The sequence below is a fragment of the Acartia tonsa genome, chromosome 4 (genome assembly GCF_053477335.1).
Source record: "Acartia tonsa isolate MP-2025a chromosome 4, ASM5347733v1, whole genome shotgun sequence".
In the NCBI taxonomy this organism is placed as follows: domain Eukaryota; kingdom Metazoa; phylum Arthropoda; class Copepoda; order Calanoida; family Acartiidae; genus Acartia; species Acartia tonsa.
In genome coordinates, this window is record NC_137263.1 from 2,101,044 (window position 1) to 2,126,787 (window position 25,744).

Genomic DNA, 25,744 nt, shown 5'->3' on the forward strand with positions numbered 1-25,744 from the left:
TTTCCAGTTTGGCTTCGAAACCGATTCATATCCGGTGGATTAGAACCGGTTCATGCATTTGTATCGTATTACAGACAATTTTCCACAAATACTGAAATAAAAATCATGATTTTAATACCAGTTTTGTCAGCCTAGAGGGGCCGAAGGGTTTTCATCTTAATTTTTTTTTATTTTAATATCCTCGGAAAGCTGTCTATAATACGATGCGATGAATAACTATTCTTCTTTTCTCGGCTTTAAACTTTTATAGCTCCACCTTTTGTTGTGTTGAGGGGGGGGGGGGGCACAATATTTGCCCACAGGGGCAAGGGGAGTGCAAAGAAAAATGTAAAATAGATTAATTATATTGAAAAGTACATGCATACAACATCCAGGCATTTACAGGGATAAGACAATGTAAAATAATATTAGTTTTCCTTAACTTTTTCTTCATAAAATTATGCTATCTATATATTGTTTGAAAATATTGTCGTAGGGGGGGGGGGGGAATAATATTTTTTGCCATTGTCCTCTCCCTCTCTGGGTGGGGAAAATAGATTAATAATGTTCAAAAGTACAAGCAAGCAGTCAATCAGGGATGGAGGTACCCAAGATATTTATTATACTGGTACCCAAAGTTTTATAACCACGTTCTTTCATTTATTAGCTAAAAACTTTTATAATATTTTTATTTAATTCTGAGTTTGTTCTTTAAATGTGTAGCCGTAGCCGTGGTCGTAGCCGTAGCCGTAGCCGTGGCCGTAGTCGTAGCCATCGCCACTGCCAGTGCTGCCAATAAAACATGGATTTTTAAATTTTTAAAGTTTTTACGTATTATTATTATTATTTTTCTTCATATTTTCACTGAAAACTTAAAAAGTGGTTGTGATTAAGAGATCGCATATAGCCGTGGCCACGCGAAGCCAATTTGGTTTAAAGATCGCTATTAGGTAAGTGGCTGTACCTTTGGCCACGGCCACGGCTACGGCTACACATTTAAAGATCCAGCTCTGATTGGATGGTTCAAACTAGCAATGTCCAAAGTTTTCAACCAGTGTGATTAATCTGCAGCAGAAGCACTTAAGTTTTGTTTATAATAATTGCAAAAAAATTATAAAATGTACTTTAAGCAATAAATTTAATTTCATAATTTTATTTATACAAAAATTTGTCATATTTGCATTTTTACAATTTAACATATGCAAAAAAAGGAAAAAATCTGAAAATTATGTTTATATCAAAATATTTTTTTGCTTGCAGCGAAGCTGCACTACAAGTAACTGTTTGTCTGTCTGTCTGTCGGTTACTATGCGTAAGTGTAACTGTATGTCGGATGGATTCCTTAACGTAATTATTTACTATGAATTTCTTGATAACCCCCCCTCACTTTATTTTTAAAATAAATTATAAATAAGGGGGGGGGGAATAGGTTTTGTTTTCTTTGTTTATTTCTTTTAGGTTTGGTTGGGTTAGGTTATGTATTGGGTATTGAGTCAATTAATATAGTATAGGAGTGGCAAATCAGTGCTCATAAGACACTTTTTGTGAAAGTACCCATTTTTCCCAGGAAGAGAGGGGACATTGATATGATTATTACACTAGTCCCCAAAGTTAAAAAACAAAAACTTTTTCTTATTCGTTAGATTAACAACTTTTATAGAATTTGGACCGGTTAGATCATTAAGTGTCCAAACGTTTCAACCACTAATTTTAAACTACAGAAGATGTAATTTTGTGTATCATCATTGGGGATGTACATCCTTTTATTGGCCATTATATTGTTAGTTTGTTATTGCTGCGCTACTTATAGGCATAATTGTCCTTGTTAATATAAAAGTACGATTTATATTTTTTTTATTTTGAATAAAAAATGCTTAAAATTACATTAATATTAATATTGATTTGAAGTAATTAATTTGATTAAAACGAAAAAAATAATATAAGAAAATTATTACTTCAATTTCTTTATTAAGAAAAAATATGTTATGTTACTTCTTTAAATTAATTTCTTTAATGATTTATGAGGCCCCTTCTTAGCAATACTTGTATTAACTTTATGATTTTTATTTTAATATCTGTGGAAATTGTCTGTAATACGATGCCGTACATGATTTCTCAGCGGATATTTATTTGTTTTAAAGCCATACTCGAAAAGACTTTATTACTGACTTCTAATAATGACTACATATAATATCAGCACCAAAGTTAAGTAGGGTCTAAAAAAGATTTAAATTCTTTTTTTCTGCAGACACATAAATATTAAAATGACAAGAGCCTGCCATAAAAAAACCACCATCCACACGAATTTGGGTAAAAAATTGCTATTATGCAAAAAAAAAAGTTCGCAAAATTCGTACTTTTCACGCAAAATCTCTCTCTCTTTTGTAAATTTCCCTGTGTTATTTTAGACCTCTGGGGGCATTACACCCCCGCCCCCCCCCCACCCCTCCTCGTTTCTCTTACACATACATACACATCAGGGTAGGGAGGGGTCATAGGATCGTAAATTATACTGGTACCCATAGTTTTATAACGTACATCCTCGCATTTGTCACCCTTCAAAACTTTGGGTACATCACTAGTAGTGTCCAAACTTTTCCATCAATAATTTTACTCAACAAAAGGGATAATTTTGTTTATTATCATTGTGGTTGTCCATTGTCTTATCCCTTGATATCCCTGCATAAACATGCACACACACACACACAAAAACACACACACACACATAATGCATTTTACTCCCCCCCCCCCTCAGCACGACCCAAGTATCCTCAAAACCTAAAACCATGCACTGTGCCTACTCCCCCCTATCCCCTTATTATTTTCTCTGATTTTCGTAAAAATACATGGGGGTTATCACCCCTCCCCTCTCCTACTTTTAGAATCTCAGCGCTATGCCAATTTTTTTCTGGCTGAAGACGTTTTCGCCAGCAACCGGCGGACTAACCAAACTTGTTCTTAGGTATTTGAATCTTTTTATTAGGAATCTTTAGGAATAAGACACTGAATGATGGTTTAGTACATCCCAAATTATGATCAACAAGATAACCCCTTTTGTAAATTAAAATTATCGGTGAAAAAGAAGTTTTAGAACTCAATTAAGATTATGAAAAGTCCCCAAAGTTTTTAGGAGACTATTATGATTTACAGTCCCTCCAAGCTCTTAAAATTCAATTAAGACCCAAAATACACACAGTCAAATGCTCTGTTTAAGTCAAAACTACGTTAATTACAAAAATTATAATTAAAGACTATACGCTATATTTTTTTTTCCTTTGTCATATCAATCAAAATTTATGATTAATTTCCTTATAAAATAAGGATAGTTATGTACATAAGTAGCGCAGCAATAAAAAGAAAAATTTAAAAATCAAAAGGGATAAAAAAGAATTACAATGTACAAAAGTAAGAAAAAATAGCATATATTAAATAAGAGAAAGCCCAATCTTTCCCGCTTTTGTATAATTTTTGAGGAGTACGATTCCTGTGACGTCATATAAAAAGGGAAAGGGGGGGAGAAAATCTCTTCAAAAGAGATGCGAGAAAAGGGAAGAGATTTTCTTCCCCCCTTCCCTTTTTATATGACGTCACAGGAATTACTTTTGAGTACTCCCGAAACGTATATGACGTAACTGGAATCGTACTCCTCAAAAGTAATACAAAAGCGGGAAAGATTGGGCTTTCTCATTAAATAAACATACTTACTGATAATGTTTAAAGAGTTATACGTAACTATTAAATGAATCATCATGCCGATTTTAAAATCGATTAAACAATTCTAACATGCCTAAAAATAAACGTATGGACGAATTTACACAACCTTAATTATAGATTAGATCCGCTTTAAAAAAAACTAATTTCCTTATTTTTTTATTTGATGACTAGTAGTTGTAGGTACAATACAAGTACGATAATGTAGTTTCTAGATAACAAGGATGATAACATCCAGAAAATGTTATCCTTTATTGCAAAAACGGAATTTATATATGTATATAGGTACATATAATATCATTTAAATGGAGTATTTTTCGTGGGAGGGTGGAGTTGCCCTCCTACAAAAGTTATAAATCCTCTTTCTACCTATTAAAAACATCTCTGTGTTGGAAAACCATATGGGTTTAGCCTTTGGCGAGATCCTTTGGTACATACACACAGACAAGCATCCTCTTACTCTTATAAACAGATTGATCACAATAACAGTATATTATAATAAAATAGGATATAAAACAATATGGTTTGTCTCAATAATGATCATTTGAATGGCGGAAAATTTAACCCAAAACGAAAGACAAACAGCTACAGTGCATAATATCGCAGCTACGCTGCTCTATAATCACTTATCCTGCCCTCAATATTTGTGCAGCCTCACAGCCCCCCTTACCTACTTCGGGGGGGGGGGGGGTGTATCCCCCCGTTTCCCCCCGATACTGCAAGAATAACATAATATATGAACAGGATGGGTTTAAAACAACAAAAACAATTTTGAATATATTTTTTTTTTAAAGAAGGTATTTAAAATGTTTTAATTAATTTTAGTTTAGGTTTTTTTACTCAATGTAAATGATCTACTTTTCAATTTTATATTGTTTGAATGTAAGTAATATAAAAGTAAAACACAAAAAAAGGGTTTTCTTAAATTTATTTTGATGTTTTGTTTTCTTCTTATTAGCTTGACTACTCCCAAACTTACTTTAATGCAGGTAAGGAGGGGACATTGGGATGTTTATTACACACGTCCTCAAAGTTTTATAATAACGTTTTCTTATTTGTTAGCTTAACAACTTTTGGGGCCTTTATCAAGTTTTGATTGGTTGGTATTAATTTGAATGTCCAAACGTTTCAATCATTAATTGTAATATACATAAGGGGAATTTTGTGTATTAAAATTGAGGATATACATCAATTTATCGGCCATTGTCTTATCCCTTTAGATCCCTGACTTTAATGTATGAAATGTTTGTACAGGGAAAAGCTTCAAGAAATGGAGGGGGAGGGGGGGGGGGGCAGGGATATATACATTGAAAAATAAAAAGTATCATATATTAGGGATTTAAAGGGATAAGACAATGGATGATAAATAAATGTAAAAACACCCCCAATGATGATAAACTGAAATAGTCCTTTTGTAGATTAAAGTTATTGTTCGAATTAGAAAATGAGTTTGTAAAAATTTGGGTACCAGTATAATTTACTTTAATTTGGTGCAAATTAGCAAACTTAAACACATAAATCTAATCAACAAATGGGGTAATTCTGTTCATTGTCACAAGGGGTGTATGTCAATTTATCATGCATTGTCTTATCCCTTAAGATCCATGAAAAAAATGTTTTTAAAATTATTGTTTTCAATGTACCTTTCCCTGGCACGTTGAAAAAGAAGGATTGATAACTGCAGAGCATTATAGGGGGAGGGGGGGGGGTCTAAAATGGAAGTGGGGACTAAACTTCTTCAATCCTCACCTGGGGAGGTTTTATCGAAGAATGGAGGGGGGAGGGGGGAATTGCTCATTTTTACTGAAAAATAAAGGAAGAGAAAAATAAGCAAAAATAGATATAAAAGTACATTTATATCATGCAGTGTTTGTGGGTAAAAAATAGCCTAAAATTATGTACTCTAGAAATAAAATGGCCTAAAGCCAACCTTTTATCTTTGTGAAACATCCCTTACAAGGAGTGGTTAGCGAGATCTTATTGAACAAACAAAAAAAATTGAGAGGGGTTTGTTTTTTTAGGGGGGGTTAGGGGTGTCCCACTCCCCAAGAAAATAGCTTAAAACCACCACAGGACCAATAGGTATATACCCTGAAGAGTAGAATCCGATCGGTTCAGCGGTTACCAAGATCTTAAGGGACAGACGGACGTACGGACAGACAGACAGACGGACGGACGGACAGACATCGTTCTACTTTGTATTATAGATAAACATTAAATAGTCTTATTACCCCAAACATGCCATATAATGTCAGAAAAAATAAGAATTGAACCATCCCTTGCCCCCACAAATTTCCCCCCCATTTTTCCCCAAGTCCACTCTTTATCCTTATAGTGTATGCAATTTTTCTCTTCGGGGGTGTGCGTTTATTTCTGCAGAAATCATTTTAGCGCAATTTTTTTCGCTAAATTGTCAATGTTTGTTTAAATAAAGATACCAATTCTTATATAAAAGTTAATAAAAGTTCCATTGCTTAAGTCTTAGTTCTTTAAGATCTCGCGAATCTCTGCATCGAGTTCTCTATTTTAGAGACTTTATTTTGCAAAAATAATCGAACACCTTTTCTTTGCCATTCAATTTAGCTGCAACTTGCAGGGAAAGGGATAGATAAATGGAGAAGAAAGACAGCAGGGATCTAAAGGGATAAGACAATGGAGAATAATTTATGTATCGTGGTATATTCTGAAAAATCATGTATAAGGTACACAGTTGATTTTTCACAAATAGTGAAATAAAAATCATAGAATTAATACCAGATTTGATAGTCTATCTTATATTTTCTCTTCTAATATCCGCGGAAAGCTGTCTATAATACGATGCGATAAATAATATTTCTGTTCTTAGTGTTGCTGCTCTTCTTTTGGACATAATTGTCCTTGTTTATCAGAATATTTATCCATCCCCCTTGACTGCAATACATTTATTATCCTTGCATATATGTAGATAAATAGATAAATGGATGGATAGATAGATAGATAGATAAATGCATGGATAGATAGATAGATAGAAATATGGATAGATAGATTCATGGATGGATAGATAGATAAATAAATAGATGATAGATGGATAGATGAATAGATAGATAGATAGATAGATAGATAGATAGATAGATAGATAGATAGATAGATAGATAGATAGATAGATAGATAGATAGATAGATAGATAGATAGATAGATAGATAGATAGATAGATAGATAGATAGATAGATAGATAGATAGATAGATAGATAGATAGATAGATAGATAGATAGATAGATAGATAGATAGATAGATAGATAGATAGATAGATAGATAGATAGATAGATAGATAGATAGATAGATAGATAGATAGATAGATAGATAGATAGATAGATAGATAGATAGATAGATAGATAGATAGATAGATAGATAGATAGATAGATAGATAGATAGATAGATAGATAGATAGATAGATAGATAGATAGATAGATAGATAGATAGATAGATAGATAGATAGATAGATAGATAGATAGATAGATAGATAGATAGATAGATAGATAGATAGATAGATAGATAGATAGATAGATAGATAGATAGATAGATAGATAGATAGATAGATAGATAGATAGATAGATAGATAGATAGATAGATAGATAGATAGATAGATAGATAGATAGATAGATAGATAGATAGATAGATAGATAGATAGATAGATAGATAGATAGATAGATAGATAGATAGATAGATAGATAGATAGATAGATAGATAGATAGATAAATAGATGATAGATGGATAGATAGATAAATAGATGATAGATGGATAGATGAATAGGAAGATAGGTATATTGATAGATTCAAGGATGGATAGATAGATAGGTTAATAGATAAATGGACTATTATTGTTTGGATTGATGGAGAGATAGATAATTTAATGGAAGATAGATGTATGAATAGATAGATAGAAAGATGGATAGATAGATTCATGGATGGATGGATAGATGTATATATAGATATATAAATGGATGGATATATGATAGATTGATAGATTCATGGATGGATAAATAGATAGATAGATAAATAGATGAATATATGGATAGAGAGATAAATAAATGGATGATAGATGGATTGATAGATAGATATATGTAGGTTAATAGATAAATGGATGGATATATAAATAGATAGATGAATAGAAAGATTGATAGATTGATTGATTCATGGATGGATAAATGAATAGATAGACATTGGGGTTTTAGATGAAAGAAAGATTCGTGGATGAATGGACAGACAGATAGATAGATAATTAAATAGATGGATAGATAGACAGATAGATAGATTATATTCAATATAATATAAAGCTATACATTTTTACAGGATGAATGATATCTATTGATCAGATTTTTATCAAATTATCATTTCTGTGTAATTTAATCTCACTAATTATATTAAACACAAATTGTACAATTTTAATTGATTTCAATTATTTAATGCCAGTACCCCTAGACTCTAGGGAGTAATACGCCCCCACAATAACTAGTAACTAATATCTATTAGTGAAATTTTGTCAAAAAAGATTAGGAAAGCAATAAGTAAAATTTGCTATAGTTTCTGCTGTTTCAAAATTGAAATATGAATCTTTTAATGAATTTACATTAGTACTGGTCAAATGAAAACACAACAAATTAACCTAAACTTTAAACCCGCTAATGTTAGGTTAAGGTTTTGATTTGAACCGATCTTTTGCTTTGCAGTGAGGGAGAGGACATTAGACTTTAAATTATATTGGTGCCCAAAGTTTTAAAAACACTTAATTTCATTAAATCTAATTGCTTAGTCCAAAGTTTTCTATTAACAAGGGGAATTTTTGTTTGTCATCATTGTAGATGTATATCAATCTATCATTCAGTGTTGCCTGATTATATAAAAAATATTAACTGTTCAATAACTAACCCAACATAACATCTTACCCTAATACTTAATTTATGATTTTTGCTAATGTGAGGGTATGCTTGAATAAAGAAGTCGACAAAAAGATGCTTAAAATTGTTTTAATGATCTTTTCCTTTAATTAGGCCTTATGTGTTTTTTTGTCAGTTAAAAAGTACATTTGTTCCATGAACTATTGAATAAGAAAATTTATCTAAATAGAATAATTTTCCATTTTTTAGATCTTTATCTTTATATATTAGTTAATAGATTTGTTTATCAATCTATTTATAAGATTGAATCCATTTTCGTAGCACATCTACACCTATTGCTGTGCATGTTTTACATGAATGCCGTGGTAAATTATATCAACAATTAATTAATGTCGTCTTTCAAATTTCAGGAAAGTGTCCGATCAAAAGTTTACGTGGCGATGGACTTTACCCGCGAGTCTGGCGGCCGGGTCCTCGACAATCCCAAGGACATCAAGGCGTGTGATAAGGCGGGAGCGGGGAGCACCAGCCTTCTGGCGGCTAGCCAGGTGGCCGCGGCCTGCAAAGACGGTTATGTGCCCTTCAGGTATAGTCTAATTATCTTTTGTCTGGGTAACTTTCAGAAGACGGGTAAATGCCACATTTGCGTACAGGGATCTAAATGGATAAGATAATGGCCGATAAATTGATGTACATCCCAAATTATGATACACTGAATAAGTGGTTGAAATATTTGGAGATTCAACTTAATGAACTAACTAATCAAAACTCATCAAAAGTACCTGATATTGTTGAGCTAACGAATAATAAAACTTTTAGGACTAGTGTAATAAAGAGCCAAATGTCCCCTCCCTCCCTGTTTTGCATACCAGAATCAGAATATGCAGAATGATTTACTATATCAACCAAAAAAGTCTTTTTTTTTACTGTAAAGGGCATTACCCTATCCATAAAAATTGCTTTACACACCTGACATAGCAGCATTTGGAACCATCTTTTTTGGTGTAAGAGGATTTGGACCATATTGCAGTGTTACAAACAAAAAAAAACAGTTTGTTATTCTTTAAAAAGTACAAAAATATAAAGAAGAAAAAAAATATTATGAACTCATGTTTAAAAATATTTTCAAAATAACACATTAGATATGAGACAAGAATGATATTATGCAAAAAATGGAAAATAAGAAAAATAAAAAACTCAAAAGTTTAGCCTGGATTTTCTATTTAATTTTCACTTTAGGTCTTATATCAGGGAGGGAGGGAAATTTGGGCTGGTTATTACACTAGTCCCCAAAGTTTTACAAATAGTTGATTTATTAAGTTGCATGTCCAAAAGTTTCAACCACTAATTGTAATCTACAGGGGATTTTCATGAATCTATTGGTCATTGTCTTATATCCCTTTGGATTCTTATATACTGGCCAACAGAAAACTTATGACAATATAGCAGCTTTGCTTCTAACTAAAGTTACATGTATACTATATACTTGTTATTTTCAAAGTTGCGGGTCCTAGCAACCAAATTTTTTTGTCTGCAAAGTTGGCAGTTTCCCCAGTTTTTATTTTGGACCCCCATTCATTCTTTTTTGCCATTTTGGGGGGGGGGGCGTAATAATTAGAGTATATATTAGAAGAAAATATGTGGATATCATGAGATTGCTAACATGGACATCAATTATTGGTCAGTTCGTTCATTCATCAGGGGAGAGGATGGGTTAATGTGGGTGGATAGAGTGAAGGGGATCGCTGGGGTTTAGTCAGCTTCAAGTTACATTTTATTAGAGTACATGATAATCTGGTGTAAGATCCTAGTAACAAATTTTTTGAATTTTTGAATAAAAATAACAAATAACTTCATAATAACTTAGATATTCAATAAAAGAGGGCTTAAAAATTAAAATAAATGATATAAAAATGGGATATTATATATTACAGATTGTGTATAGTAACAGCAGTTAAATATTTTACAATTTTTCTGTCTCAAAATTTCTTCATACAAATTCAGCAAAAGTTTGTACATACTTGTGCGCGCATGCCGCGTAATATTTTTTATTATAAAATTTGGCGCCAAATCAATCTATCAATAACAAGATTTATTATTTTCAGACGGCGGGTGGCGAAGGCGGCCTCAGAGAAGCTGACAGAGACACAGGCGAACATTCATCGGCGGCAGCCCTGGTACCACGCCGGTCTTGTCCGAGAGCGGGCGAATAAGATCCTGCAAGCACATGCCAACACAGACGGGTAGGTTTTAAGCTATATATTGGATTATAAGACACCTTTTTAAATTTATTTTAACAGTACCTTTACTCCTATTTCTAGCTCCTGTGGGGGGCTCTAACCTTGCAGAGCTTAATTTTAACCCTACAGGACAATCATTAACATTTTCCTAATCTAACCTAAAATAACCTGTGAAAATACGACGAAACCCGCTACTTCGTTTTCTTTCCATGATCCGATTCTTTGAAAGGAATGTACAACTTACGAGCATTTTTTTTTATAAGACTGTCCTTTAAATAAATTTCTCTTTATAAAAGGACTGTACGTTATATTATTTTTTCAGTGTGTTTTTGGTGCGGGAAAGTAGTGTTACCGGGGCCTATGTGATTTCATACACTTATGACGGGAAAGTGTCACAAAGACAAGTTTTTCCGGTAAGATATTTTTAAAAGTTAGCTAGTAAGTTAATTTTGTACCCCACGGATCTTAAGGGATAAGACAATGAATAATAAATTGTTATACATCACTAATCATGATAAACTAAATACTCCTTCATTAGAATTAATTTATTGGTTGAAAAGTAGTTTAAACTAACCATTTATCTTTGAAAGTAAAAGGATCTGTATTTGTCTGTCTGTAACGAAGGATCTAGCTAACCACTGAAATGATATGGTTCTCCTGTACAATGTAGCTCTTACAGTATAATTTACAGGCCTTCCCTGTCTTTCCCATAATCGTATACGTCAAATTCAGCCTTTATTGGCCCTGTTGTCTGCGAGTTAGTCGCCGAAAATGTCAGCCAGCCGATCCAAGATATAAAATCAGGGAGGAGGGGGAAATATGGCTTTTTATTACACTAGTCCCCAAAGTTTTATAAAAACTTTTTCGTATGCTTAACAACTTAGAGTTTTCGTTGTTTGGTTGGTTTAGTTTAGTGTGTAAATGTTCTAATCACTTATTGTAATCTACAGATAGGGTAATTTTGTGTAGCTTCATTGGGGATGTATATAAATTCAGCGACCATTGTCTTATCCTTTTAGATCCCTGTATATAATGCATATAATTGTAAATATATCAAGTTACACGATTTGACCTAGAAATCTTTTTTATGAACAAGGACAATAATGTCGATAAGTAGCGCAGCAATAATAAGCCTGTTTGCTAAAAGATTAGTAGAGTATCATACAGTACGGAATAAAAAGTTAAAATTTCGCAGGTAATGTCAATAAATTATAGTTTTTTACATTGTTATTATAAACTATATTTAAATTTAATAAATTTTTGTTTTTGAATTTTTAAAATAAGCCAATAAACAAGAAAGTTACACCCAATTTTGTTTGCAGACGGACGTACTGACTGACATGCCCTAGTGATATAGAGTAGTTGCGCTATTAAAAATGTAAGAATGTGCTAATTTACAAGAGTACAAAACTAAAGGATATAGTTTTATTGAAATTAATCCCCAAAATTAAAATTAAACAGTAAACACGTTCCGTCATTTCTTTGCTTAAAATCTTGAAGGATTTTAATAGGCCATGATTGGTTGGTATAAACTGGTAGTTTAATTTATTTGGATAAGATACCTATTCCTAAAATTTATCATAGAAAAAAAAGACACATTAATTGTTCGGATTGTACACTTTATATACCTACTTAAATTTTTTTCTTAAACTTTTTCTTTTAAAGAAACTTTTAATTATACACTTACATATATCTGTTATTTTTTTGCGTCATTTGAATCTAAAATTAAATTAAGATTAATGTAATTTAAGGTTTCTTTAAATTTCCTATTTTAAGACGATTTAATCAATTTAATCTGATCTGTCAAAATTGAATGTATTGGACTGAAAATGACACAGAGTTTTAATAATTTCTGTCAACGATATATCATTTTATAAAAGTAGCCATAGCTGATAAGCAATTCTAAATCGATATTCATATCGATTATTCCAATACATAAAGTAGTAAGGTTTTTTGTTAGTCTGTTAGGAACTCCTTAACCACTGATAAAATTAAGTTATCTATCTTCACATAGCTGCTGGGATGGTTTTAGACTATTTTTCACTTCGAATAATTAATTAGCTCCTAGATACTTCTATCTATTCCAACAAGAAGTTAATAAAGACAGAACTTCGATCAAAATTTCAAAATCAAACGCTTGGGATGGTTTTAGTCTAATTTCAAAAGGTATCAAACACAGAATTTCGTACACTTTTTATTGAGGACTTAGTCTTTTTATCTTCCATAATTCTGAGATTTGTGTATAAGAACTAATTTCAAGGTGGGGATGAGACATTGGACTGTTTATTTCACTAGATCCCAAAGTTTTCATTATTCGTTGGTTTAACAACTTTGGGTACCTTTATTGCATTTTGATTTGTTGGTTCATTGAGTTAAGTGTCATAACGTTTCATCCACTAATGTATAATTTGAGATGTACATAATTTTTTTTGGCCATTGTCTTATCCTTTTAGATCCCTGAAAAAAATCAATTCCCCTTCCTCATACCCCAGGGATCTTAAAATATATACACCCCCAGTTATGATAAACTAAATTACCCTATAAAATTATATTAAATTATAGAAGGACAATTGGTTTGGTCTAACCAATTAAGATTTATCAAAAGTCCTCAAAGTTTTAAGGCCAATGAATAAGAATATTTTACTGTGCAATGTTCCATCCCTCCCTGATATAGTATACATAAACTTTAAACTTGTTTATTTTTGCATTTTTAGTAGCGAAGCTACTCTATAATAAGGTCCGAATGTCCGATTAAATTACAAATAAAGATTATACCTTTCCTTTTAATGTCGAATTTGCAAAATTTTGAAAAGAACAGATTGTTTATAAATGTCATATTCTGTGATTTATTTACAATACCTATAAAAATTGAAGAATTGAGCATTATTTATATCTTAATAATTGAATATAAAATAGTTATTTTTGGCATCGCATTATAGACAGCTTTCTGAGAATATTAAAATGAAAATTATAAGATAAAAACCAGCTTTAATGATTTTTATTTTACTATGCATTGATAATCTTCTGTAATACGATGCTATACTTGATTTTTCAGTATGACTGAAAACCGTTTCTAATCCAGCGAATATTAATCTGTTTCAAAGCCATACTGGAAAAACTTTTATTTTCTTGCTATTGCCGCGCTATCAATGGTCATATTCGTTCTGGCTTATCTTTAAGCAAAAAAGGGGAAAAGATAAAAACAAAAGGGCAAGTTTCAAGCTATATTTATCATAAAAAATGTTATAAAAATATGGGGCAAACAAGGATGACAACTCATGCAAGTAGCAAAGCATAAATCTGTTAAAATTCGTTAAGGAAACGAACAAACGAACGTAACTTTACAAAGTGTCTCAAAAATCAGCTATGTGACGTCATAAAAATGAGAGAGATGAGAGGAGAAGCGGGAAAGAAAACTCCTAAAAAAGAAATGGATAATCACTCATTCTTAAGACTTCACATGGCTGATTTTTGAGACACTTTGTAAAGTTACCAAACTGACAATATAAGATAATAGGTCAAAGAATATATCTTGAATAGCGGCCGAGAAAATCCTCAATCTTCACTAATGCGTGATGGACGGAAAGACAGACAGACATTATTTATTTACAGATTAGCTTCGCTTCAAAAAGGTTGGAGGGGGTTATGTTGTAGGAAGAAAAAAGGACTAAAGCAGGATATTAAAAAGTCATATTATAATCAACTTTTCTTGAACTTAAACTTTTTAATTTTTAAACATACTCTACATTTCGGAAATTCGGTTAGTCAAATCAACGATTTTAGCACGGAGAAAATGAACATTGGGCTGTTGATAATACTGGTCCCCAAAAAATTTAATAATAATGTTTTCTTATTGGTTGGCTTAACAACTTTTTGGACTTTTAATGAATTTGTTTGGTTAGTTCATGAAGATAAATGTCCAAACATTTCAAAAAATAATTGTAATCTACAGAAGGGTAAATTCTGGAGATGTATAGCAATTTATCGTTCATTGTCTGATCCCTTAATATTAATATTTTGATAAGGTTTCAAACGAGGATGGGGTGACGTACACCCTGGACGAGGGACAAACAAAATTCTATGATCTTCTTCAACTGGTAGAGTACTATCAACTCAATCCTGGACCTCTTCCTACCAGGTATACATTCTATCTTGTATTTTTCTATGATTTTTGTACCTATAGTACTTTCTATCTAAAGTTTTTCTATGGTTTAAATTGGTGAAAATGTATTAGAGTACTATTAACTAAACCCTGGACCCCTTCCTACTAGGTATACATTCTATCATGGATTTTTCTATGATTTTTGTAGCTATGTTACTTTCTATCTGGAGTTATTCTATGATAATGTAATAGAGTACTATTAAATCAACCTTAGGATCCTTCCTACCAGGTATACATTCTATTTTGTATGTTCTGTGTCAGGAAATGTGTTTTTGTACCTATGATACTTTCTATCTTGAGTTTTTTCTATGATATAAAATAGTTTAAATATAATAGAGTACTATTGACTTAACACTGGACTCCTTCATACTAGGTATACATTCTATTTTGAATTTTTCTATGTCAGAAAGTTTGATTTTGTACCTATTCTACTTTGTATTTGGAGTTTTTCTATGATACAAACTGGTTTAAATGTAAAGATAAAACTGGTTTTACCTTTCTATAATTTTCTATCTAAACATTTCTATGGCTTTCAATAATATATAAAGATAAAAATAAATGTTCAAAAAAATCATTTATCGTTAAATCATGTTTATTTTTAATTATTTATCATAGGAAAATTGGGATTTATATAACTTGATGATTTAGCACATAAATAAAAATAAATTGATTAATTGACAATTAGGTTTTAAATTGATAAGACTATTATAACATACTTAATTGTACTCTATTTAAATCAAATATAATGAAAAATAATTTTTCACTTTTTTCCTCAAAATTTTAAACAATTAAAGGATTATTTTATGTGCAAAAGCACTTTTTGTGTATGGGTGTATGTGTGTGTGTGTGTGTGTGTGTTTTCACACCCTCATTGAGTAAATAATTGAATTTTTTCGCTTAAAAATTTATTTTAGTTTATTGACAAATTCTTAAATATATGAATAAATATTTACTTTAAAAAACATATAATAGACTTGCCTATCTTATTTCTGACATATTCATTGATCCTTACATAAAAAATACTCAAAAATCCTTATTTCATTCTGGGAGGGGTGTGTTTTAAAATAAGGCCCCACCCTATACTTGATGAATTGTTATGTGGAGACTCCCTTTTTAGTGAGCGCTGCTGCTTTATAAGTCGGTTAGTTCGTTGGCCTATCGGTTATTCTAGGGATGGAGGGGACATTCAACATTGGGCTGTTTATTACACAAGTCTCCAAAGTTTTTTTTATAACGGTTTCTTATTCGTTGGTTTAACAACCATTATTAAATTTTTATTGGTTTGTTTATTTTCCAAAGGTTTCGACCTCTAATTGTAATCTACAGAAGGGGTAATCATAATTGGGGATGTACATCAATTTATCGCCAATTGTCCCTTTAGATTTCTGTATATTTCAAGTATTGTTTGTTTGTCTATAAATTATGTGGAAATATAAATAAAGAGGGAATGATAAGCTCATAACAAAATTAAAACATAAAGGGCTTTTATAACTTTTTAAGGTTCGTTTCTAGTGAATCTAATCATTCTTGTTTAAAGGTATATAGTATACATTGAGGTTGTCAAAAATTGTTCAAAAAAGTTGAAAATTTTAAAGCCCTAAAACCTACAAAAAAATACAGAAATTGATTTATTATTACTTGGATCTTAAACCAGATTATCATGTACTCTAATAAAAAGAAACTTGTAGCGGACTAAAATAACGACCCCCATCCATACCCTCCATTCCTACTGGATGAACAAACTTACCAATAAATAGTGTCCATGTTAGAAACCCATTACTGGGTTTCCATTACAGTAAATCTGTAAATAACCACCTAGTCCTTATCAATTAATTTTTTTTGTAGGTATACTGGCCTACTAATGTTTCTAGTTCTAAACCGTTTTTTAAAACTCACACACACACACACACACACACACACACACACACACACACATACACACATATACACACAAAAAGAACGGAAACACAGAAAAGTACACAAAAGTGTCAATAGAGGATGTATCTTAATTTGTGTGTGTGTGTGTGAGTGTCTGTCTGTGTGTGTGTGTGTCTGTGTGTGTGTGTGTGTGTGTGTGTGTGTGTGAGTGAGTGTCTGTCTGTCTGTTTTAGAAATTTATTGTTTTTTTTTAAACATGGTAAGTATTTTTTTTTTAAATATATATTTTTTTATTTCAAATGTTTTTTTTTTATTTAGGCTTGTTCACTACATAGTCAGCAGAGAAGCGGCGGAAACGGAGGAACAAAATAATTCGGCGGTGAACGGCGGTAGCGGCAATAGCCAAGAAGGCGCCACTTCAAACGGAGTCGCCAATGCCTTAACACATAACGGCGGCTCCGGCTCCACAATGTCAACCTCAGCGTCGGCCAACAACGTGATGAACGGCAATAGTAACGGCGGCGGCAGCCACAGCTGTAATGGCGGAGTAGGCGGGGATCAGCATAGTATGGAGGACGGCGAGAGTCATCAGCGTGGCGAGAAAGAGAAGCCGCGGCGGCGGAATATCTCGGCCTTGTCCTCGAGTGGCGGTAGTAACGGCGGCGAGGACATAGACGAGTTGGACGACGCCCAGTCTATGGAATATTCCGCCGGTGGCTGCCTTACAGCATCGCTAAACGGCGATAGCGGTGATGTTATAATTGTCGGAGACGGAACTGCGACAACAAACGGCGAAGCAATGCTGAAGCTTGGCCGGGAATGCAACGGTAACGATGTGGACAGCAACGGCTGTTGTCCGCCGCCGCCGACCTCAGCGGTGATTAACGGTGGCGGGACTGGACATCATCTGGACAGCCGGGACTCCCTGGAGAGTGATAAGATGGTGGCGAGTTCGGCCAGCAGTGAACAAGAATCAAACATGTCCCAGGTTAGCATAGCTATAAGTTTTAGAAGCGCAGCTTTTCTATAATTTACTGTAACATTGTTCGTCTGTACTCTCAATAAACCAATAACGCGTAAAATTGATAATTTTAACTTATTTATCCTTCATTTGATAAAAACTTTACTTTCAGGACGGCGGAAGTGATACCGAAGGTTTGAACCGAGATCAGAAAGGCTAAACTCACCACAAGCGGTCAACATAAAGTGCGCGCAAATAACAAGACCTTCCCCTCCCCTCCTACAGCCCCTCATAAAAACTGAAACTAGTCGAAAAACAAAGGCTTTTCCCGCCACAAATTTTCCCAAACAAGGCTGCCAACATGGAAGATTAAACTTCACTGTGTTGCCGAACTTTTGAGAGCAATGCAATACACAAAATAAAACATGGTTTCCAACATTAGAAAAATTACTTGAACAGAGTTCCCGAATAAAATACAAAGGAAAGCTGTGATCTGCATATAGTGGAGAGAGATGAAGAGAGTTTTATATGTGTGGTGACCTTCGTCTGTTCTGTGTTGTCCTTGTTTCTTAAATTTGTACAGTAAAGGTGTACTACACTGTACATCACTTCAAAACAAGATGGCGCCCAAGAATCTGAATTTTTTCAACAAAGCCAAATTTATTACTAACAAAAAATGTGCTGATTTTCTGCAGAGTTTAACTGGTGGCTTGGCCTCCAACACGTGATAAACCTGGAGGCCCCACACTCGGTACACCTGCCGCGACAGCCTGAAGAAAGTGTATGTCATAGAAATTGCCCGAAATCGCCTTATTTACCCTTATTACATGTTATGTAATAATAATACTATTACTCCGTGTGTCCAACTCTAGATGTCACATTACTACTATGATTATTATTATGTATTTATCAAGATATTCAGTATAAACATATAATACCAGTCACCATATTAATGTCAAACTTCTGATTTAACCGCCAAAATTTCATCTGCTGCGACGACAAGAAAAATCCGCAATTCAACAATTCCTTCAATATCAACCAGCCATTTCCCGCTATTCTAGATCGACGAGCAAATCTTCCCGCCAAAAATGATGAAAATATCTCCCGGGTTTTGCAACAACAACTTCGTGTGTGCGCGGCGCGTTTGCGCAGAGTGGGTAATCTGCACAAATAAATTCGTCGCCATTTTGATTTTTTTCTACACATTGATAATAAACTCTGTGATTTCTGTTTCGCTGCTGACGACAACTGCTGTGTAAATTCTGTTTCCTATTGAAAACAGCTGACAAGTATATATGTCAGCTGCCCTAAGCTGACACGGGCTGACATCAGTTACAAATAAGTAATTGTCAGCGCCAGTCAGATAAAAATTGGGGAAGAAACAGACAGATCTTAAATTCTTGTTGTCCTATGTAAATAAAAACATATTGGCCACCAAAAGTAAATTCTGGACCGCTGTGATCTTTTGAAAAAAAAGTGATTTTTTTCTTTTACAGTTAACAAAAAAAAGATGAGAGAAAAATTCTATGTTTTGTGTTGTTCTTGTGTCGGCAGTATGTATATGTTTTTTATTATTATTATTATTATAAATACTACCACATTTAATATTATGTTGACTTGTATATAATCTGAGTAAAATAGAGTTATTGTCTGATTATTTGTGAAGCTGAAAAATGGCTGAAAAATTACTTAAATCAAAGCTTATATAATAACTTAAATACACATATATATTACTACATTATTAAGCTCTTATAATATCAGACAAAACTCAAATTTAATGTTTTTATTTTTTATCTTTACATTTAAATAAGTGAATATTCATTCTTATTAATAATCTGGTTCATTAGTGGCATATTTCAGTTTATGTTCTAGTTTGGTTTATTTGCTTCACTGTCATTGGCTGTTCTCTTACAGAATTCTAGCTTCTCATTGGTTGAATTCATTTTGTCCTATATAAATCAATGCTTCTCATTGGTTGATTTCATTTTCATCCTGGAGATCATGGTTTCTCATTGGAATACTTATTTCTATGTAAATGAAACCTTTTATGTCATTGGTTGAAATATTTCTGCATCTTGTTGGCACAAATTAATAGATTTCATGTTTTCCCTCCAAATTTTAGCAGCTAAAGGTAAAAAGCGACCAGTGAAATGACAGTGAATTTTTTTTTGTAAAACCATAATTTTTATTCTACTATTATAACCATATATTATCATACACACAACAATTACACACATTTAAAAAATTATTTAAATCAAAGCAATTATTACAAACAAAATTATCATTATCACTTATATACTTATTATCTATATATAATATTCTCAATTATTCTTAGTGGCTTATTTATACAGCCTTGCAGATATATATATATGGTGCATTATTTGCCAAATGTACCACTTTTCTGCACTACCTCTCCGATTTTGTTAATACTCTATATTTTGGTCCGTTGGGTCATTCAAGGATGCTGGATGGCCAAAAAAAAGTTTCAGAGTCCCTGGATGTCTAGATATCTAGCTATCTATGAAGGTAGGTAACAAAAATGTAAAAAACACCCATTTTTTCACAATTTTAAAAATTAATTTTTTCATCAATCTTACATCCAATCTATACATTTTATACACCAAAATGATCATTTATTCATGTAAAAAGCGCACATAATGCTATTTTGGCCAAAACTCTAATTTTACAGGGTGTCCAACAAAAAGTGTATTTTGGATATCTAGCGTAATACCCAAAATACCTGTCCGAAAAAAATCATTTTTTTTGGCTTAAATCCTGTGTTTTATCTGTGTGCATATGTGGTATATAACGGTTTGGACCACCCGGGACTATAAGGTTGTCAAATTTCACTTTGGGACACCCTGTAAATGTGATTTTTGCGTCTGTAGAGCTAAAACTTGGTCCAAATTGGCTATTTTTTTCAAATTACTCTAATATGAGTCTTAGTATGTTTGGCCATATTGTTTTCTGACCAGATCAATATTTTCATATTTTTTGGACACCCTGTATTTTCAAAAAAAGAGAAAAAAATTTTTTGTTTTTTTTTAAATTTTTTTTCTATTTTTAAGTTACTTAAAACTGTCATATAGATACAGATTTTGACTAATAACAATAATATTTGCCTATTTTACAATTTTTTACACTTTTGGGACACCCTGTGCATGTTTTTGAAAAATGATGGTTTTTGCCCATTTTTGGGAGGAAGGAGTCGTTTTAGGGCCATAGACTATTTCTTCATTTTTGTAGAACTTTTCAAGACACATCATTTGTTATTTATGCAAAAACCGCAAAAACCGAACCGTTTTGCCGTTATTCACCGCCAAAGGCAGAATTTTTTACGTTTTTTGCCGTTCCCGAGGTTGTAATGGGCATTTGTGGTAAGAAGACGTTGATTTATCAAGATAACTGTGAAATACTTTTATTTAGGCATTTTAATTTACTAAATTTCATGTGAAGTAAATTTTTTTGTATATCCAACCGATTTTTGTCAAAAGGAATTTCAAATGCACATGATTTATGTTTCTTTAATCACTTATGTTATAGCAATTATTTATGTTATATTCACTTAATTTTCTTGTTTTAACAATTGAAATCCATCTTGACGAAAAACTGTTAGCTGCACAAAAAATTTTACTTAATATGAAATTTAGTAAATTAAATTACCTAAATAAAAGTATTTAAAAGGGATTTTGATAAATCAACGTTTTCTTACCACAAATGCCCATTACAACCTCCGGAACGGCAAAAACGTAAAAAAATTCCGCCTTTAGCGGTGAATAACGGCAAAACGGTTCGGTTTTTGCGGTTTTTGCACAAATAACAAATGATGTGTCTTGAAAAGTTCTACAAAAATGAAGAAATAGTCTATGGCCCTAAAACGACTCCTTCCTCCCAAAAATGGGCAAAAACCATCATTTTTCAAAAACATGCACAGGGTGTCCCAAAAGTGTAAAAAATTGTAAAATAGGCAAATATTATTGTTATTAGTCAAAATCTGTATCTATATGACAGTTTTAAGTAACTTAAAAATAGAAAAAAAATTTAAAAAAAAACAAAAAATTTTTTTCTCTTTTTTTGAAAATACAGGGTGTCCAAAAAATATGAAAATATTGATCTGGTCAGAAAACAATATGGCCAAACATACTAAGACTCATATTAGAGTAATTTGAAAAAAATAGCCAATTTGGACCAAGTTTTAGCTCTACAGACGCAAAAATCACATTTACAGGGTGTCCCAAAGTGAAATTTGACAACCTTATAGTCCCGGGTGGTCCAAACCGTTATATACCACATATGCACACAGATAAAACACAGGATTTAAGCCAAAAAAAATGATTTTTTTCGGACAGGTATTTTGGGTATTACGCTAGATATCCAAAATACACTTTTTGTTGGACACCCTGTAAAATTAGAGTTTTGGCCAAAATAGCATTATGTGCGCTTTTTACATGAATAAACGATCATTTTGGTGTATAAAATGTATAGATTGGATGTAAGATTGATGAAAAAATTAATTTTTAAAATTGTGAAAAAATGGGTGTTTTTTACATTTTTGTTACCTACCTTCATAGATAGCTAGATATCTAGACATCCAGGGACTCTGAAACTTTTTTTTGGCCATCCAGCATCCTTGAATGACCCAACGGACCAAAATATAGAGTATTAACAAAATCGGAGAGGTAGTGCAGAAAAGTGGTACATTTGGCAAATAATGCACCATATATATATATTATTGGCTTTTTCTGTGTTTGTGTTCTGGGAGGGAGGGGACTTTTGGCTGTTTATTACACTAGTCCCCAATGATTTATAATAATTTTCTTATTCGTTTGCATAACAACTAATGGGACTTTTATTGAATTTTGATTTTAACCACTAATCTAAAGAAGGGGTAATTTTGTGTATCATCTTTGGATATTTATCATCGGCCATTGTCTTATCCCTTTAGATCCCTGGTTTGACAGGAGGATAAAAATGGAGAAATATAATGGATTTAGTGTTAAGATAGAAATGCATATCATTTTAGGAATTCTTTTTTTGGACTTGAATACAGAAATGTGTACTATATATATACCCCTCCTCTCTTTCTCTTCCACTCTCTCTTTCTCTCTCCCTCTCTCTCTATCAATTTATTCCTTTCCTGAACTTTTTTCCCTTCCTTTTTTTAGAATCTCCCAATTCTATTTCTTGCTCTCTTGCTAAAAGTGAATACACTTTGCTTTTTGGCCTGAATTCCATACAAGTTATATAACTTTGTCTGATTCCTTTCCCCCCATGCGGGGGATACCCCCCCCCCCCCATCGCCCAGCCTACATTGTTTGAATAATGCATAGTAACAAATTCCCTAATACAGCTTTTCAGGGACGTAGGGTTGGGTCCATAGCATATAAAACTTCCCTAAAAATTGAATACAATTCAAGCCATTTAAGATCTTTTGCTACAGACACAATGTTAATATTTGTCCAGTATGGCCTCATAACCAATTAATATCCGCTGGATTAGAACCGGTTCTCAGCCTTACGGAAAAATCATGTATAGCATCGTATGACAGACAATTTCCACGAATATTAAAATAAAAATCCTAAAATCTTCGGCACCATGGGGATAACAAAACTGATTTTAATCTTATGATTTTTCATTTGCATATCCGTGGGAAGCTGTCTATAACACGATGCGATAAAATAACTATTCTTACACCTTTATCCCACAAATATCCTAGCTTTAAATGGCAAAAGAAAAAAAATATTTTCTTTTTAATCATTTTTTGTAGGGCATTAAAAAGTAAAATTTTGCAATTGTATTTGCTAATTTGCTAAAATTTAACTGTCTGATTTTGGGATTAAGAATAGTTATATAATTCTAATTATACCCAATATTTCAAACGTTTAAAACACAAATTGTTATCTACAAAAGGGGTAATTTTGTGCATCATCATTGGGGATATTGATCAATTTATCGGTCATTGTCTTATCCCTTTAGATCCATGGAATATTTTGACCTGTCTGAGGCTTGAAAAAAAGATCATAATGATATAAAATTTTTAGCTTGAAAGCCGTCAATATTAAAAATACCTCTGTCAGGTTTTTTGAACACTCTATTCCTTACTTTTTAAAGCATTTGCTGAGACAAATAAGCTTTCATTATAAGATAACTCTTTTTGTTCAATGTAAAATTTATGAAGTTCCTACAAATAGATTTATTTTACTTGGATTTTACACCAAATTACCATATACTCTAATATAGTGACCCTTCTAGCTGGCTAAAATAACGACCTTACCCATCAACCCCTATAACCTTCCCTTCCCCTACTACTTGATGAACGAACTGACCTATAAATAATATCCATGTTAGCAACCTAAATAGCTGTGCTATAGACTGATATAATGCTCCTTGTTGTATGAACAAGCAATGTATGATAAATGTAATTTTGTATTTTTCAAATAACAGACATACAGACAGACATCGTCCTACTTTTTATTATAGATATAGTTGTGCTACAGACTAATGTAATGCTCCTTGTTGTATGAACAAGCAATGTATGATAAATGTAATTTTGTAGTTTTCAAATGACTTAACAAAATTTATTGAATGAAAGAGTTAACTATTTCTAGAATTCAAAGATAGGGAATTGTTTTTCTAAAATCAAATATTTTTACCGGCAGAAAGGGAAGGGACAATGGGCTCTTTATTACACTAGTCCCCAAAGTCTTATAATAAAGTTTCCTTAGACGTTGGCTTAATAACTTTTATTAATTTTGATTGATTGTTTCTTCAAGTATAGTGTCCAAACGTTTCAACCACTAATTGCAATCTAAAATGCAATCATTGGGGGTGTACTTAAATTTATCGGCCATTGTCTTGTCCCTTTTGATTCCCTATTTTTCTTTATCCTTATCTCTACCCCACCAAGAATTATTGTCTGTAACTTGTTGCTAGGACCCACCAGGGAAAGAGGACACTTTAAAAACTTTACATAAATCTTCAAATATTTTTTTAAAGTTCATCAAGTTGAGACAGCCTATACTGTCCAATAAAAAATGACGTCATACAATAAAAATTACCAATGATAGGCCAGTATATAATTTACCATTGGTCAACTACGATGTATGTATACCGGCCTATCATTGGTCATTTGTATTGTATTACGTCATTTTTATTGGACGCTGTTTTCTTCAAATTTTGATGAAAAAGCTTCAATTTTTTTCTCAATTTTCCTTTTTTCCTGAAATCAAGGATGACATCATATTTGCTGCGTAGCAACCATAAACAACATCTTAAGTCACCAAGCCATCAAATATCTCTTAACATACACACACAAAAAAGCCAATATATATATATATATAAATAATTTTTAATATTTTAATACAAAAAAATAAACTGCAGTTAAAAATTTTTTATGTAAAAATGTACTACAACTCCAGATGACTAAAAATTACCAAATCAAATGTTTTAGAGAAAGAAATAGTTGCCCCAACCCCACCCCACCGCGTAATCTGACTGGGGAGGGGGGGGGGGGTATTCAAAACCTCACCTCCCCTAAAAATAGGATCTTATAACTCCTCAATAATTATCCCAAAAAAATCTTTTCAATTTTTACAAAAATTAAATTTCTATCCTTTGTTTTTAAAAAAAACCTAGCTATCCTGTAAAATTTATCCAAAAAAGCACCATTTTCTCTTTTTTCTCTTATCAAAAAACTGTAAAATGCATGCATATGTGCAAGCTGGCTATGTAGCAGCTATGCTCCTATCTCAGAAAATAGTCTTAATCATTAATAACAATAACAGGGCTCAGCAGCCGTGAATCAGCCGCGATTAAGCCTCAAATTTTAAACCCGCTTGGATGCTTTGGATTTTTATAAAGAGGGATTGTCATATTTGGGTAAGGTTTAGACTTCCAGCTGTTAATTTAAATGATTTAAATGACTTCCCTGAGGCTTACAG

The 25,744-nt window shown here is 32.4% G+C and overlaps 1 protein-coding gene across 1 annotated transcript in view; it reads left to right on the top strand.

The window, feature by feature from the left end:
- LOC145315657 (uncharacterized) overlaps window positions 1-18,124 on the top strand; it is a 28,015-nt gene extending 9,891 nt beyond the window's left edge. Inside the window, exons 3-8 of the mRNA XM_080155653.1 lie at window positions 8,974-9,149; window positions 10,669-10,806; window positions 11,126-11,216; window positions 14,829-14,941; window positions 17,162-17,831; window positions 17,977-18,124. Of these exons, the coding sequence (XP_080011779.1) occupies window positions 8,974-9,149; window positions 10,669-10,806; window positions 11,126-11,216; window positions 14,829-14,941; window positions 17,162-17,831; window positions 17,977-18,024 (1,236 nt within the window). The 3' untranslated portion in view covers window positions 18,025-18,124. The remainder of the gene's footprint in view (window positions 1-8,973; window positions 9,150-10,668; window positions 10,807-11,125; window positions 11,217-14,828; window positions 14,942-17,161; window positions 17,832-17,976) is intronic.
- Window positions 18,125-25,744: the final 7,620 nt, after the last annotated feature.